Source organism: Mesoplodon densirostris, chromosome 11 (genome assembly GCF_025265405.1).
Source record: "Mesoplodon densirostris isolate mMesDen1 chromosome 11, mMesDen1 primary haplotype, whole genome shotgun sequence".
NCBI classification, from domain to species: Eukaryota; Metazoa; Chordata; class Mammalia; order Artiodactyla; family Ziphiidae; genus Mesoplodon; species Mesoplodon densirostris.
In genome coordinates this window covers 54,591,255-54,608,627 of record NC_082671.1, presented here as the reverse complement: position 1 = coordinate 54,608,627, position 17,373 = coordinate 54,591,255, and the positions used below count along the sequence as shown (strand labels likewise).

The 17,373-nt window shown below is 34.9% G+C and overlaps 1 protein-coding gene across 2 annotated transcripts in view; it reads left to right on the top strand.

Moving 5' to 3' along the window:
- TMEM117 (transmembrane protein 117) overlaps window positions 1-17,373 on the top strand; it is a 531,055-nt gene that overhangs the window by 419,331 nt on the left and 94,351 nt on the right. For both annotated transcript variants that reach the window (XM_060113376.1, XM_060113377.1), the window contains one exon: window positions 15,827-15,986. In XM_060113376.1, the coding sequence (XP_059969359.1) occupies window positions 15,827-15,986 (160 nt within the window). The remainder of the gene's footprint in view (window positions 1-15,826; window positions 15,987-17,373) is intronic.

Below are 17,373 nucleotides of genomic sequence, written 5' to 3'. Positions count from 1 at the left end.
TTCACTGAAAGAGCCACAATAAATAATAGTAACTACCATATATTAAAGCTAGCAACATTTTTTAACATTCTATAAACATTACCTTGTTTAATCCTCACAACAACAGCTTGATGAGTTATGTACAGATAATGTAAGTGGTTCCCAAGGTGACAGAGCTGGAATTAGAAACCAGGCAGTATGATTGCAGAAAATGTGTTGTAGGCATAGTGGATTGATAAACAAACAAATGAAAAACCAGCAAGAGAAAATATATCAGCTTTGTGAAGATTGCTTGTTGAGAAGTAAAATAAGATGACATGAAAAAGAATGCTTAGGTGACTAGTTTTGATTGGGAGTTCAGAGAACACTTATCTGAGGTTTAAGCTGAATACTGTATAAGAAACCAGGAAAGCAAAAATGAGGACAGGAATTCAAAGGCTGCAAAGCAGGAAGGAACTTGGTGTGATCCAGGAACACAGGACAGGCCAGAGTGAAAGTGGTACCAGATGACATTGGAGATGGGAAAAAGGTGAGATCATGTAGGTCTAAGGTAGAGTTTTTGGATTTCATTCCCAGTACAATTGAGACACCATTGGAGGGAGCGAGTGATACAACCTGGATTATGTTTAACAGGTCACTTTTGTTGCTCTGTGCAGCATATATCATAGGGAATCAAAAACTACAAACAGTATACCAAGTACCCACTACTTAGGTCAAGAAATAAACAAATATAGGGACACACCACCCACCAGACTCCTAGATTACAGTTCTTTACTCTGTGAGGTAAACAGATTAAGGTAACCAGAATTCATGTTTTATAATAATAATTTATTTAATTTTCTTTATAGTTTTACAAACTTACACATACATCCCTAAATAATATATTATGGATTACCCATTTTTGAATTTTATGTGATTGTATATATTCTTTTACATCTTGCTTTTTTTACTCAACATTACATCTGTGAGTTTCCTCTGTGTTGTTGGTGTACCTGTGGGTTATTCATCTTCATCACTGTGAATGTTTCTTTGCATTAATACAAGACAATTTACTTATCCATTGAATTAATGTTGCTTCCAGTTATCTTTTTGTTAGTCATTATGATCAGCAATGCTAGAAATATTCTAGTGTGCATTTCAAGAACTTCTTTAGAGTATATACCCAGAAGTGGCTTGTATAGTATGTGCATTTTCAATTATATTACATAACACTAAATGGTTTTCCAAAGTGGTTGTAACAGTTTAAACACTATAATTCAGTTCACACTGTTCCATATCCTCATCACTACTTGGTATTGTCAGACTTACATTTTTGTCACACTAGCAGATGTGTGGAAGTATTTCTTCATGGTTTAAATTTTAATTTCCTTGAACTTTAATTAGTAAGAGCACCATTTCATATTAAGATTGACCCATAGTTTTCATTTTGTTACTTTGTCAGACATTAAATTAATTGGGAAGCTTTCTCTTATGCTTTATAATAATATTAACTTTATGGAGGTCTGATACCTAAGACAAGTTTTCTTCTGTCTCTGCTGTCTAACGTTTAAACTAGAATGGCTTTGTGGTTTGTTATGTGATGTTATTACCCTGTAACTAATACATGTATTATGGTAAAGACAAAAATTCAAATGGAACCAAAAGACATAAAATAAAAAGCAAACCATTACCACCTCTAGGCCCACTCCCAAGAGTGGCCACTTAAAACTTTCCCTATATTTGGTTCTTCTGGTTTTTCTAATCTTAAATAACCCTAAACAATTTTAATTGTATCAAGTTTAAACAGTAATAACAACAAACTATCAAAAATAGGAAATTTACTCTTCTATACCACCTTCTAATGCCCCTCCAGCCCAGTCTTTGCAGTGTTTCTTATTTATTTTCTTAGTGTTGGTTCTTCTATTTCTTGCCTTTAAATAATGGCTCCATATTTCTCTGTGCCTTTTTTGCCCTTCCACACCCTCCAAGCTTCTATCAGCTATATTTTTTTTACACTGTTGAGGTTAATTACACACTTACTGTTGGAACTGTAATTGCCTTCCATGTTTTGTCTATTGATTCAGCCCAACATTTGTAAACCCACTAATGGTTTTTAAATTATATGCTATATTTTTAAATTTGATTCACTGAAGAATCAAATAATATGACTGATTATGTAATTAAGGTGATGACATTAAATCTGACATTCAGAGAAGACCACGTAACCGGTACCAAAGTCAGATAGATCCTCTCTTTTCATATTCAAACAGCTGCCCCAAATCATGGATAGTAAGAGAAGAGAATAGAGAGAATTCTACCATGGCACTTCTCTTCCTGCTTTTCATACCTGCCATCTCCTTGCTTTGAGCTCCCCAGAATCTTACTGAAATGAAGGCCTCTCTACTAAGCCTTTGTGTGTACCTATGCTCCTGCTTCCTTCATTCTGTGTCACATATATCTAAATCCAATTATCCCCTTCTTCTGGAAATTCAAAATCTTTCTCACTCATGTTCTCCTTGCTACTATGGGTTTACTTCCTTTTATAGATCATCACTAAAACATCAATGGGATTTGGAGTGGTTAACAAAAGAACTCAGTTTATCATCTTGATGTAAAAGATGTTTATCTTAGCTAATTGTTGTTTAACATTTGCTAAAAGTCCATAACTGCACCATGACAAAAAAGGCTATTGGTAGAAAAGGAAAAATTACTTTCCCTAACAAGTATAAACAGGTAAGAATTTGAGGCTTGACACAAGCAGGCATAGGAGTCTAGTCAAGGCTTATCTGGAAAAGCAAAGCATAGATTAAGACAATTTGATAAGATAGGTTCAGAAAGCTCTTTCAGGATCAAAAGTCATACATTTAAGTACTAGAAAGAAGGGATTTTAAGAGACTAATTTTCTTTGTTTTTCTTTTCACATGTTTTTCTCTTTTTTCTCTTTTCTAAAATTTTTTATTGAATTATAGTTGATTTACAATGTTGTGTTAGTTTCTGTTGTACAGCAAAGTGATTCAGTTATATATAAATATATGATATATATACACACATTTTTTCAAATTCTTTTCCTTTATGGTTTATTTATAAGATATTGAATATCATTCCCTGTGCTATGTAGTAGGACCTTGTTGTTTATCTATTTTATATATAGTAGTTTGCATCTGCTAATCTCAAACTACTAATTTATCCCTCCCCCACCCTCTTTCCCCTTTGGTAACCATAAATTTGTTTTCTATAGCTGTGAGTCTGTTTCTGTTTTGTAAATAAGTTCATTTGTATCATATTTTAGATTCCACATAGAAGTGATATCATATGGTATTTGTCTTTCTCTTTCGGACTTACTTCACTTAGTATGATAATCTCTAGGTCCATCCATGCTGCTGCAGATGGCATTATTTCATTCTATTTTATGGCTGAGTTTTTTTCTCTATATATATTGTATTGTTCTGTAGTTAAGCTTCAACTCTATGGCAGCATTCCCCACTTCCCCCTCCTATACACATCTCACTTCTCCTTGAGGGTGGCCCATCTGGGGTCTGGAAGGGGAAGAATGTAGGAAGAAAGAGTCCCCACCAGCTAGTACCAACATTTTAGACTCCTGTATCCCACAATGAACAGTTCGAACTATTATCACAGGCATAAGAGTAGATGTTTGGCATTTCTTTTGAAGGTTCCCATCCAGTATGCTGTAATAGTGCTTATTGGGCTCATGCAGTCCCAACATCTTGTTACCAAACACGCAGTGAAATTCATGTGGCATCACCAGTGTCAAAAGATCTGTGAACCAGGAAAGAGTATAAACATCTTACAGTGGAAATGAGGAAAAAAGGATGACCTTCTAAAATCCCTCAACTGGAAAGGAAGGCAGAATGGCACTAGAGCCCTTCATTCTTAGATGAGGAATGGATGGTGTTAGAATGATAAGGGCCTAAACTGTAGCTCTCGGGAATGGGGCCAGTAGACTAAGTATAATAAAAATGTACAAGTTTGAACTGGATGAGTTAATTCATCCAAATTTTATTTATTTCAGAAAAAAAAACCCTCCCTTTGAAAACTACCTATCAGAGAGTCACACACCTTAGATCCTTTAAATGTTCTTGAAATTAATCATCATATGATGATAATTTTTGAAAATCACCTAATTTCATTAAGTTAATGGATGATACTTTCCAAGTCTGCATTGGGCCAAATCAGATATTTCTCTGTCTGTGCAAGCACATAACCAGCTCCAGAGTGGGTAGTCCTTTTTTAACTTAATGCTACCAAACAAAGCAGAGCAAATTATTACCAATGAGAAATAAGGGTTTGTGTATTAAACACATCACCTCTAATTAAAAAAAAAAAAACACACACGAGTCTTATAATTCAAAAGAAAATCTCCTTAACTAATTAAGAGTGAGATAATTTGTAGTAGCTTTATCCTTGAACACTTGCTGAATAATTTGGAGAAATAAGACTAAACAATGATTGGATTATTACATTTAAATTATAAAAACAATATTTAAAATCTTCAGTTATCTCACATACATTCCTCACAACATCATAAATAGGTAAGTCAGAATAGCACAGTGGCTAAGAACTTTGCATTGAAGTCAGAGACACGTGGGTTTAAAATCTAAGCTCCATATTTAATAGATTTGTGATCTTGGATTACTTAATCGCTCAAAGTCCAGTGTTCCTTATGCAAAATGAGGTGATTAATTGTACTTACCTCATACGATTGGTTTGAGAATTGAGTATATGGGTGCAGTAATATAACTACCTAAAACTTTATAACTGCTAACATCATCATTTACTTCTTCTTCATAATTATTATCACCAGTTCAGAGATAAGAAATTAATCCTGAGAGGGTAACTGACTTTTCTGAGTGCACATAAATAAGTACTATAAGCCATCACCAGAAGCCTGTTCTTCTCTTTCCCTTGACGAGGTTTTCTTTTTAAATATATGAAGAGTTTTTCTCATGGAGTAGATTCTGACTAACAACCTTTTAGTGCAAGGATAGTTAAATTTAACTAAGAGAAATTGCATTGAGGTATTAGGTGGCATTTTAATATGCTTGGATGCACTTTGAAAGCATCGTTTTTTGTTACGTTTTAAGGAAAGACATCAATAGAACCTTCCCTGTACAATTATTTATGCACTTGAAGACAAGAAGCTGGACCAAAACTTTTTTTAAGGCTAATTTTGGTTTTTTAATTCAGTGAGCATTTTCCTGTGATTAGATGTTTCACAGAAGCCTGGGTTTATTTTCCAGATTGGATAGGTAATGATTTTAATTGATCTTAATTATCTCAGATTTCAAGAGCTAAGCATTTCTATATGTGGCTTGGAAATATGTCCAGTAAGCAATTATTTTAGGATCCCAAGAATCCTAAATTTCTAGAGCTGTATTTGTTTTCTATTGCTGTATAATAAATCACCACAAACTTAGTATTTAAAAAAAAACACTCATTTATTTTCTTATAGTCTGTAGGTCAGGGCTGGCAAGATGTGTCTGGATTCTCTGGTCAGGCTTTAGTCAAGTTGTCAGCTGGCTTCTCATCTGGAACACAGGGTCCTTTCCAAGATCCTTCCTGTTGTTGGCAGATTTCAGTTCCTTGTAGTTAGAGGACTGACATCCCCATTTTCATGCTGTCTACCAGGGTTGCTTTCAGCTCCTAGAGGGTCTCTCATATTCTTGTCCCATGATGCCCTCCATCTCAACGACAGAGAACCTCCCTCTCACACTGCAAATCTCTTCAACTGCCTCTACTGCTACCAGCCAGGGAAAACTCTCTGTTTTTAAAGAGCTCATGTGATTAGGTTAGGCCCACCCAGATAATCTCCCATTTGATTAACCCAAGGCCAACTGATTAGTAATCTTAATTAAGTCTGCAAATATCCCTTCTGACATATAAAGTAACATAATCACAGGAATGCTATCTCACAGTATTCATAGGTTCTGCCCAGACTCAAGGCGGGGAGATTGTACAAGGTCAAGGATCATTGAAGTTCATCTTAGAATTTGCCCGCTTGCAGGGCCCAGGGTACTACCAGGGCAAATATAGGTTTCTGCAGCTCTCTGAATAGCCATCTCATAGTCTGTTCTCAAACCAACTTTCTTTCCAACTTCCCTATTTCAATAAGTATTATCCGAGTTTAGCATAAGTTCTATTAATTTTTCTTTCAAATATATTTTTTATTTAGCCTCTGTATCATTATAACCATATCATTCATGCATTACTGCAATTGCCTACATTCTACTCTTTGTCAATCTGTGCTTTAACTTCCCTCCAGGACTGAAGCCATCCTGCAAAACAATGATTTTGCTTGTGATATTTGCGTAAACTCTAATAAAATTGTCAATTACTTGGCTAATTGCAACCAAATGGTTTTAAATTGATTACCCAAATAATTTCCTCAGTTGTCTCTTCCTCTTTACTAGTAGAGATCCTGGGAGCAAAACACAAATTAGGCCCATATCTGAGTTTACAGAGAAAATATCTGAAACTATATTTACATCCAAGTTTGCAATTTTCAAAGGAGTCGTGTTAAAGAAAGAAGTGTGCTCAACAGTGATCCATCTTCAGTCTATATCCCATAAAACCTCTATGTAGTATTTGGGGGTTTTCTTTTTCTTTTTTTTTTTTTTTTTTTTTTTTTTTTCAGTACGTGGGCCTCTCACTGTTGTGGCCTCTCCTGTTGTGGAGCACAGGCTCCGGACTCGCAGGCTCAGTGGCCATGGCTCACGGGCCCAGCCGCTCCGCGGCATGTGGGATCCTTCCAGACCGGGGCACGAACCCGTGTCCCTTGCATCGGCAGGTGGACTCTCAACCACTGTGCCACCAGGGAAGCCCTATTTGGGGGTTTTGACCACAAATTCATTCCTGAAATTATCTTTCTCTGTGGCTTCTATAATATTGTTTTATTTTGGATTTCTTCATATATCATGTCATATGTCTATGGCCTTGTCATACTCCATCCTTCTCTGGATATACCATAAAAAGAGGTGATCTTCAAGATTCTGTCCTTGATTTTCTCTGTTCTTTTTATTCCTTTTTCTTTTTATATCTGAAAAATCTTATTAATCTTCATGTCTTTAACAATTACTTGTATTTGAATGAATCAAAATTCAGGGCCTGATCTTTCCTTGACCCAGATTCCTATCTCCAGTTGACTATTATTCATTCCTGTATAGATGTCCTACCAGCTCCTTAAACTCAACAAGGTGTTCAAAACAGGATTCGTAATATTTCATACCTGGTTTCTTTCATATTTCTCACTTCAGTTAGTGACGTCACAATCATTTTAGTCACACAGTCTAGAAACTTTGGAAACATCTGGCACTCTTCCCTAATACTTCACCACCACCCACTGCCATTTCCATATTTTCTTTCAAATTTGTCTTTTGCCTGCAATATCCATTCCACTATTGCAATCTACTCATTTTTTAGGTCTAATTTCATTAAATGTCCTAGCTACTTTTCATACCTGAATAAAAATAAATCAGATATTCCTGAAAACTTCCATAGCATCATGGTTTTTGCTTAACTTCGGGTTTGATTGTTTTGCATATATTGCCATCCTCTAACTGGTGACAAGTTCCTTAAGGGCAGAGATCATTCCTATGTCCCTTCAATATATGTCTGTGCCTTATATGCTCAATAAAAGTTTCCTGAATTCTCTGTGCCCTTGCATGCATTACAATATGACTTTCTCTTTCAAAAAGCAGCACTGTTTTTCAATCTTGTACATTACCTGAAATTGCTTTTTCTACCAAGGAGCTATCTAAATTCTTGATAACATTACACTTTTACGTAGCTTCAAAATTCTCCACTGGTTGACCAGACAAGGTGGATGATCTGCTTTTAAATTGCCAACAATCTATTCTTAATTAAATCAAATTTATAAGTTGGTCCTCTGATCACTAGTGCCAACATGCTCTTTCCCTATTTTTGAGTGAGGTATTTTTTCTAGCTGGTCCTGAATTATTTATAAATAAATCAAAGATTCTTCACAGGTTCCCAAGAGAAAATAAATATATATCTGTGGTCATAAAGCTTTAGATGTTTTAAAAAATCTTTTCCATTAGAATTCAAGAATGAATCATGTCCCTTATGAAACTTAATATTAATTTTTTGATCTTCCATTGTGACATGACATTCTTGCCTTTAAATATTTTTGCATAACTTTAGGGAATTTTTCTGTTCCTGGGGTCTACTTTGTAGTCTTCTATCATAAAAGAAAAGTATTTTATGTTCATAATCTCTACTTTCCTAGCCATTATATCATGTCCCCAATGTCTTTGAAAAGATTCTTTCTTTCAGGGATACTTGTGGAGAGTTCTGAAAGCATTCTTCCCAATGGACAGTCTCCTGATGATACATCTTCTTCAAGAGATATTTGAAATGATACTGAAAATATACTTTTGGTCTTGGTTTGACTTATGTATACATCTTGGCTGGCTTCAACAAAGTCACAAAATTTTACCTGAACCTTTATTTTTAACCCAGTATGTAAATTCATCCTATTTCTTAAATCAAATAAAGCATACTTTCGTCCTGCTCACCCCAGAAGATCCTGGTTTTTCTTTTCTTTTTTTTTTTAAACGTTTTGCTCTTTTTATTTTTTATTTATTTATTTATTTTTTTGGCAGTACGCGGGCCTCCCACTGTTGTGGCCTCTCCTGTTGCGGAGCACAGGCTCCAGACTCTCAGGCTCCGCTGCCATGGCTCACGGGCCTAGCCGCTCCGTGGCACGTGGGATCTTCCTGGACAGGGGCACAAACCCATGTCCCCTGCAACGGCAGGCGGACTCTCAACCACTGCGCCACCAGGGAAGCCCCTTTTCTTATTTTTTTAAAAAGCAAATTTAACAGGAAAAAAATGCAACATGGTATGTTTAACTTAAATTTTCTACTTTGCATTTTGAAAAGTCAAAAGTATGGAGTATCATAGCTGTCATTTTATTTTCATTAAATAAACAATAATGGGTATAGTTCTTGCTGGCATTATCTGTAGTTAATGAGCATTTATTTATATGCTTATCTTTATTACCACTTTCATTACTGAACTTGTGGTAATATTTTATACCTGGGGTAACAATTAGTAGAGTATATCTCATATGCTTCATTCCACTGAACTGGTGAAGTATTTAGTAATTACAAGGTAATTCACTAGGAAGAAAAATTAGGCTGGTGAGTTTGCTAAGAGACACAGAGGATTAACATGCCCATTAAGTCCATGCAACCTAATTTTGCATTGCACAAGCCTCTTTGCTCTGTAAATACTGGAGGAAGTACCATGAGTTGCAGAAGTATTTGAACTTGGTGAAGGGTAAGGGATAAGTATTTCCTACATCAGGTTAAATAGATTGTTTTATTCATACTGTTTTTTAAATATCAACAGTGTGCTGGTCATTGATAATCAGTAATGAATGACACAGCCCAAATCCTAAGGACTTTGCAGTCTACTAAGTACTTTTTCCTAGAAAGTGTGTTTTATTCCACACCTAAAACTATGAAACACAAAGAAACTAAAATGATTTCTCCTGACCAAGACTATCTCTGCTCTGTATCAATAAGCTACTTTTAAGAACCTCTGAGTAAACTAACATCACTCAAACATAGGTAGAAGAATTCAAGCCACTAAAAGAAATGTGGTCATTTCATTTCCACCTCTTATATCAAGATTGCCAATGGCCAGGGCTCCACATAAAGTTGCAATGGTTGGACACTGCAGAACTCCAAGGGACATTGTTTACATAGATTAGGATGCCAGGACACTGTCCACATAAATTACAATCTGTGTGGCCAAATGGCCCAACCCAGAGGTGCCTTTTTCAGCCATCTCTTTCATGACCTTTCAGGAACAAAAGTTACCAAGTTCCTTTTTCATTCCAATTTGCTCAGTGTTTTTTGAGCTCCTGCTGTGTTCAGAGTACTTTCCTTCATGGAATAATACACAGATATAAAGATAAATAACACATAAATGTATAGTTTAATGGACAACATTAGAGTCTAATAATTTCCTTTATAGACTCCAGATCCCAATGCAGCCACAAATAAGACAAGTTAATAACTGCATCTTCTTTCTCAGGGATCCTATCTTAACAAGTGTGTTCAGGTTGGCCAAGAACTGACTGTGGCATTTACTTAATGAAAGTCACATGGAGAAGCTGTGCTCCCTCCCTAGGTCACTTAGCAAACATCACCTTTGTATTTCCTTGGTGCTTCCTGATCCCACGAGTGGGAAACTGGAAGGACACTAAAACCATTTCCTTACAGACTTCTAAGGAGCACTCTTGACTTCATCAGCTAGGCTACAATGCTGAGTAAACTCATGAATTTCAGGATGAACTGGCTTGAGGACCCAAGTGGTGATTGTTTTACTAACAGAGTTGCAATGGCAACATTGATCATTAAAACAAGCAAAACGGAAAGTGTAAGCATTCTCTCATGGCCATCTGTGACTTCTGTGTGCTGGTAGTTTGTATTCAGAATGGAACTGGATGCTTGAACTGGCTCTCAGTTTTGCAATGAAAAGTGAAGGAAAGCATTCTTCTGTTTATGCCTGCTTGTTGTATTTTCCCCTCTAAACCACATGGTGAGAAATTATGATATTAAATCATTTAAAATTCTATTGCCATGCCACATTTCATGTATTTCATACTTTGAAATATGAGAATATATCTAACTTAATTGTGAGATTAAATTTGCTATCTTGATCCGTGCATTCATTCTTTTTTGTAGTGATAACATTAAAACTTTCATTTTTAATAAGATTTGCAGATTTTTATATTGCTATGAGAAATCATGAAACATGATCTGACTTGTTTTGATTGAGTTCCAACATTTTAACACAAGTATTATAGAAAGAAATTAAAGTGATTTTTTCTTCCTGTAACCATCACAGTAATTGTGCAGCAAAATCAGAAAGGAATATGATATTCATGACTAGAATCAAAGATTATAAACATTTTAGAACATGAATAATGGCTAATATATTAAAACACATAAAAGCATATTTATTATGTTGAATCACATGAAATTGCTATTTTTAGTAGGATAAAACATGGTCAAATTTTGGCAATTTTGTTTGGTTCAACATATATTCTTTTAGTTAGGAGATTCTGTACATTCCTGCTGCCTGGTTTAATCAAAATGAAATTGTGTGATAATTAACACTGAGTTAGCCCTCTTTGGATAATCGAAACCTAATGCCAGTTCTTCTCTCTCTTGATTTAATCCCTGATTTCAGGCTATTTAACTATGCAATAAGTCTATCTTAAAGTGGTTATGATTGGAATAAGAAAAGCAATATTAACTAATTTAGTTACTTAAAATAGAAGTTCAGTATTTTTTAAAATCCAGAAATTAGTGTGAAAGAGTGGTTTAGACTATGAATTAAACCAAACTGTGGGATTATCTTGATTCATTTATATGTACTACTCTGTTTCTGTCAACATACACAATATATATTTGAGTAGGCTATAAAGTATGTTTCCAGATGAAATCCAGATGATATTAAAATTTTTAGCATATCTGAAGATTTTTAGCAAAAGAGAGAAAGTGGTTTACTACAGGGCAAGTCCTTGCTCAGAGTCAGTTCTCATGGTAGTTCTGTCCCTGGCAGTCTGTGTGACATGAGTGAGTCCCCTAACCTCTCTGGAAACATTTCATTTTATCACTTTACAGACAACTCATAGTGCACATATAAATTCACACTTCTTAACAACTCTGTGGTTCCCAGGAGCCCAGTCCAGAGATTGGGAAGCAGTGAATTAAAAAAGCTCTGTTAACCTTTCTTGGTCTCACATTCTAATTCCTATTAATCTAAGAGGAATTAGCAACAATTGAGGAAAAGCAAACAAACTGGAAATATGAAAACAGGGAAGTGAGACTAACCACTCGAGCTGATAATTATGTATGAGTTCGTTCCCTTTGACTGGTGGCCAGAAACCAGAGACAGTAGAATTGATGAGCCAGGATGTCCTGCTGGTGCTGGTTGCATATTGAAAGGAAATAATCCAGATAATTGTTTAATTGGATGCTATTTAAAAAGAGAAGCTGAAACTCCCAAGAATCGTGATCCAGAGTAAACATCTTTTCAACCATACTGGTTCAATAAAAACCCAAGGGTGCTGCATTGATGGTTAGCATCCCTGAATTTCCATTTTCACTGCCATGAAAATATCCCTTTTAACTGTTTCCTGTCAGTCCTTGTCAGAGTCTCTGAGTTTTACTTTTCAATATTAAGTACACCTGGATGATAGTTTTCCAACATTATACTTATAATAAAAAGGAAAATAAGTGAAATCTTAGCTACAGACCTAGTAACAAGAGTGTAAAATCAAGTGCTTCCTATGAGAGACAATACGTAAAATGGTTGTGACACATATAGTCATGAGTCAGCCTAGGTTTGAATCATCTTATATCTTATATAACGTATAAAGTTTTTAACTCAGGTCCAGTTATTTGAACTTTCTGTGGCTCAGTTTCTGCACTTGTAAATTGGAGGTAGTGACAGTAGGCTTGTAGTAAGCATTATACTATTTTGTGTAAAGCTCTTATACCAGACCCTGACACATTACAAGTGGCATATGACTGTAACAGTAATTTGTAATTGAGTCATGGTTCTTTTAAACTGGTGTTTTAACTGAATTATCATAGCATGGTAAAGTCTATCAATTTTACAAGATGTGGCTCAAAAAAACAAACCACAAGCAATACATTTACTTCCATACCTATATCTAGATAAGGCACTGAATATAATTTTGGAGGTGGAATGACCAATTAATGTATTTTGGTCCCCCTTTTCCTTTTCTTTTTTCCATTCTCTTGACTTATTTTTACAGCTCTTTCTCTGAGCTATATGCATTCATATTTAATGATTGCCATTTTTATTCTTTTTGTAGTATTAAATATTAAATATAGGGCTGAATACCTCCTTTAATTTCCCCTTAGGTAATAAAATATTACCAGTAACTTTTTCTTAAGATCTGTAGCAATACTCTTTGTCAAAACAGAAGTACTTAATAAAGCCAGGAAAATACCTATGAATAGGTCTTAGGAAGAGTATTATTATATATTGGATAAATGAAATGTATCAAATAAAGCAAACATCTAAGACATGAATTGGTGCAAAATTGATCTCAGGAAGCTCTTATACAACAGGCTTTATGATAAATTCTAATTACCAAAGAGTTTTAATGATTAATTTTAATGATTTTATTCACAATGAAATTGTTAGCATGAATAAGAATAACTCCTTTGAACAGATATGTGGTTGCCAAGGGAGAGGGGGTAAGGCAGGGATGAATTGGGAGCTTGGGATTAGCAGATGCAAACAGTTATATATAGAATGGATAAACAACAAGGTCCTACTGTATAGCACAGGGAACTATATTCAATACCCTGTGATAAACCATAATGGAAAAGGATATGAAAAAGAATGTATATATATGTATAACTAAATCACTTTGCTGTACAGCAGAAATTAATGCAACATTGTAAAGCAACTATTCTTCAATAAAATAAATTTTGAAAAAAGAATAACTCCTTTATAAATCTTGCAATAGATGAGGTTTGTGATTGCTCAACAAACGCTTATTCCAAAATCTCAGATTTTGTCACCTAAAAATATTCCTCTGCATTAGTATTTAACTTTACAGTATCAGTTTACATATTTAGACCAACAAAGTAACATTAGAGTATGAATTCCAATGTAATCACCTGTCTTCACAAAAAGAAGTTTCCAGGTAGCTCTTGGGGAAAATGCAAGGATGATATTAAAAATACTAACCTGTCAGGACTTCCCTGATGTTCCAGTGGTTAAGACTTTGCCTTCCAACGCAGGGGGCATGGGTTCATTTTCTCCTGGTTGGGGAACTAAGATTCTACATTCCTCGGGGCCAAAAAAACAAAACATAAAAAAAAAAAAACAGAAGCAATATTGTAACAAATTTAATAAAGACTTTAAAAATGGTCCACATCAAAAAAATCCAAAAAAAAAAAATACTAACCTGTCAACCACAGGCTTGAACCAATAGGATGGATGCTGGCCATAGAGTTGGAGTGAGGTGCTGGAGTACCCATGTTTCACCAAGACTTCACCCTGTAGTGCTGGATAACAGGAAGGTGTGGGGCCTTGTGAAGGAAGCTGGGGAGGAAAAGAAGGGGGAGCTTGAGAGAATTGGGATCCCAACCATTTACCAACCTGTACAGTCATACAGTACATCCTGAAGAATTATATATATTCATAGCATCCTTGTGAAACACACATACGAAAAGCCAAGAGTGATGAGGAAGTACCCTTATTACCAAAAGGAGATTCAAAGAATAGTCAATATTTATCTGTTCTTCATGGAAGTTGTTATATTCCTTGTTGACAAAAGAAATTGTGGTAATTGCATTCAAATTTCCTTGAAGTTTCTCAAACTCAAAAACACAAAAACAAATGAATCAACTTAACCTGTAGAAAAAATTTTTTTTAAGTTCCAATATTCTTATGTTTGACTATATACTATTTGCAATTTCTTTCTATTGTATTTTAATAATTATTTCGGATTTCTCCCATGCTCATTTAATCCATTTGAATTTCTGGAAATGCTCAAAGATATTCTAAACAGTAGCAAAGATAATTTTTAATTTATGTTTTGGAGATCATGAGTCAAATTCTTTTGAGAGTCTGCAATTTTAATAAAATAAGTAAATTAAAAAAATTTTTTATTTTCCAAAATTTAAAAAAATGTATCTTTTCTATTCATGGGGGAAAAATCTAAAGAGGAGTTCATTATACTTATTTTATCAGAGTATAACTTATTCCAAATAAAAAGTTGTGAAAAGGAAAGCCAAAATTTCAGTTTAGAAATTTGTATTCGGTTTAATTGTTAAGAGAATTCCAGGATGATTCATATTATTCCATTTTTCTTTTCTCTTATTTATTTATTCCTTTACATTAAAATTATTTTCAAAATATTTGTTGTTCTTTATTTTCCTTTTTATAATTCAAAACAATCTCTATATACAAATATAGCTCTGAAAGCAGAGGCTTTACAATCTTATGGACAATTCTCTGGCAGATTGAATTTTCACTGCCCGGATCTCAGATTTACTTTGAATGCCAATATTAAAGACTAATTTAAATATTTTTTGATTTCTATAAAAAGCTTAATTGATAACTGTTACAGTTTCAACAAACATTCTTTGAACTCCATCTGCATATAATTATGTAAGATTTTACAGGAGCTACAAAAATAAGTAAGAGAAAAATCTCAGGCCCGTAATATCTTATAACAGTGGATGGAGGATTAGACATGGTGTGACCTGGACAGGTCACTAGGCCACAAGATATCTATGATATGAGTACCATGAGGAGAAGAGGCTATGCAGTTGGCACGTAGAGGTCATTCCTCTACAGAGCTCATCAGGCTAGGGAATAATGAAGGGACCAGTCTGTCTTCCCTCTCTTCTGTAGAATAACCATGGAATCCAAAGACTTCCTTACCCATCTGCCTTATGTTCCTATATATGTTTTGTTCACCACCCTCAGTAAAACAATGTACGTGTAATGAGAGTTACAACCAATGCTCTCTTTGGGACATATATTGCACTAACCAAGATTATTTGTAATATTTTATTGTTAACTATTTGTTCTATAACCATTACCTTATTGCCATTTAGGGAAAATCTTGGAAGAGATGCTGTCATACCTTTTTCTAATTGCTTTTGAAAGAAAGCTCTTAATTTGCTTCTTCCTTTGGTGACTATGCCTTAGGATAGGTACTTGGCAAGGGGTAGACTTTTAATACAACAGACCACATGCATTCTGCACTGTTTATATTATTACGTCTAATGTTTTTTACTGAGTGTCTTGTTCCTTTCAGGACGGTTCTTTTCACTCTGACATCTGTGGTTGTACTTGTCATTACAACTGACTGGATCAGCTGGGACAAGCTGAATCGGGGATTTTTGCCCAGTGATGAAGTTTCCAGAGCCTTCCTGGCTTCTTTCATCTTGGTCTTTGACCTCCTTATTGTAATGCAGGTAAGTGGCTTTGTATTCTCCTCCTCTCACTGAAGCCACTCCATGCTTTGTTCTCAGTAAACAAACACTATACAGTGAAAGGCTCCATAAAGCTAAAGAAATGCATAGTTTACAGTTGCTATAAATGGAGCCTTCTCTGATCATATTTTCAGCAATTTTACTGAGAGGATAAACCAACTGGGCTTTTGTGAGAAGGGCACCAAAAAGTCATTGTATGACCATTGAAAGGTGGCCCCTGGAAACCATACAGAATTGTTGTGGTATTTTTGCCAAAGCTTCAGGGAAAAAAACAAAACAAAGCAAAACAAAAAAATGCCTGTCATTTAGTAAATGGAAAGCTGCAGAGATGAGGATGATATAAGCCAACAAAGCAGGGATAAGCAATTGCCAAAGCAACTTAGGGTTTTAGAGCAGTTGAAATGGAATAATATAAAAATGCTTTTTCTGGTTATGGAAATTATCACTTTCTTTCAGTATTAACCAGAGATCATTCCATTTTCATGTAAACAATATTTCTGCCCTGCTTAGCAACAGATTCTTTGTACAATGGCATCGTGCTCATCAGTGCTACTCGTGTAATCTTCTGGTGTGAATGCTTTGGGGTCTTAGGGGTGTTCCTTTGAATCCAGCGGAAAGAGACATTAACTATTACTTGGCACTTTATCTTGTTCATTAAATACCCATCCATTTGCTAGACATTTTCTTATTGCTTTCATAAGGTAATTTTGTGTTTTCCTCTCAGAAGCATTGTAAGTGACCAGAACAAAGGCTCCATTGCTGAAGGGAAAGTAAACTTCATTGTGTTCTGAATTTATGTGAGATTTCACAGGATAGCAAATTGGTTTTCTCATTGCTACAGGCAAAGAGAGGCCTTTATAAGAGATTAAGTGTTTTAGTGTTAGTGTTTTAAAAGAGAATAACAATCTGGCGTGTTTTTGTTTTGTTTTGGTTTTTTGGGTTTTTTTGGTATATAACATAGCCGAGGTGTGAGAGGCTCAAGATGGTTCCTAGAGTATATTATTATTTTAATAGATGATGATTTAAAATACATTATTGTTTTTAAAAATTAAATGAAATTGAATTCTTTGTCTCATCTAAAAATTGATGTATTTCTTTTTTATTTCCCATGGGATAGTTTAGCATAGTGAAGAAAGCCCTGGACTTTGAGTAAGGAAGCATTGGCAAGGTTCCATATCTGTCTCTCGCTTGCTATAGGACCTCCTCTGGATATTTATAAAATTGAATTTATAGCACTTATGCAATAATGTCGTGCATTACTTTTTAAAGGCTATTTTATCTTTTTTCATCTAATACTCCTCCTAACTAACATACTATTATATGTAAAGTATCTGCTTTGGCCAAGTGGCCTACTGGTACCTCTTTGAAC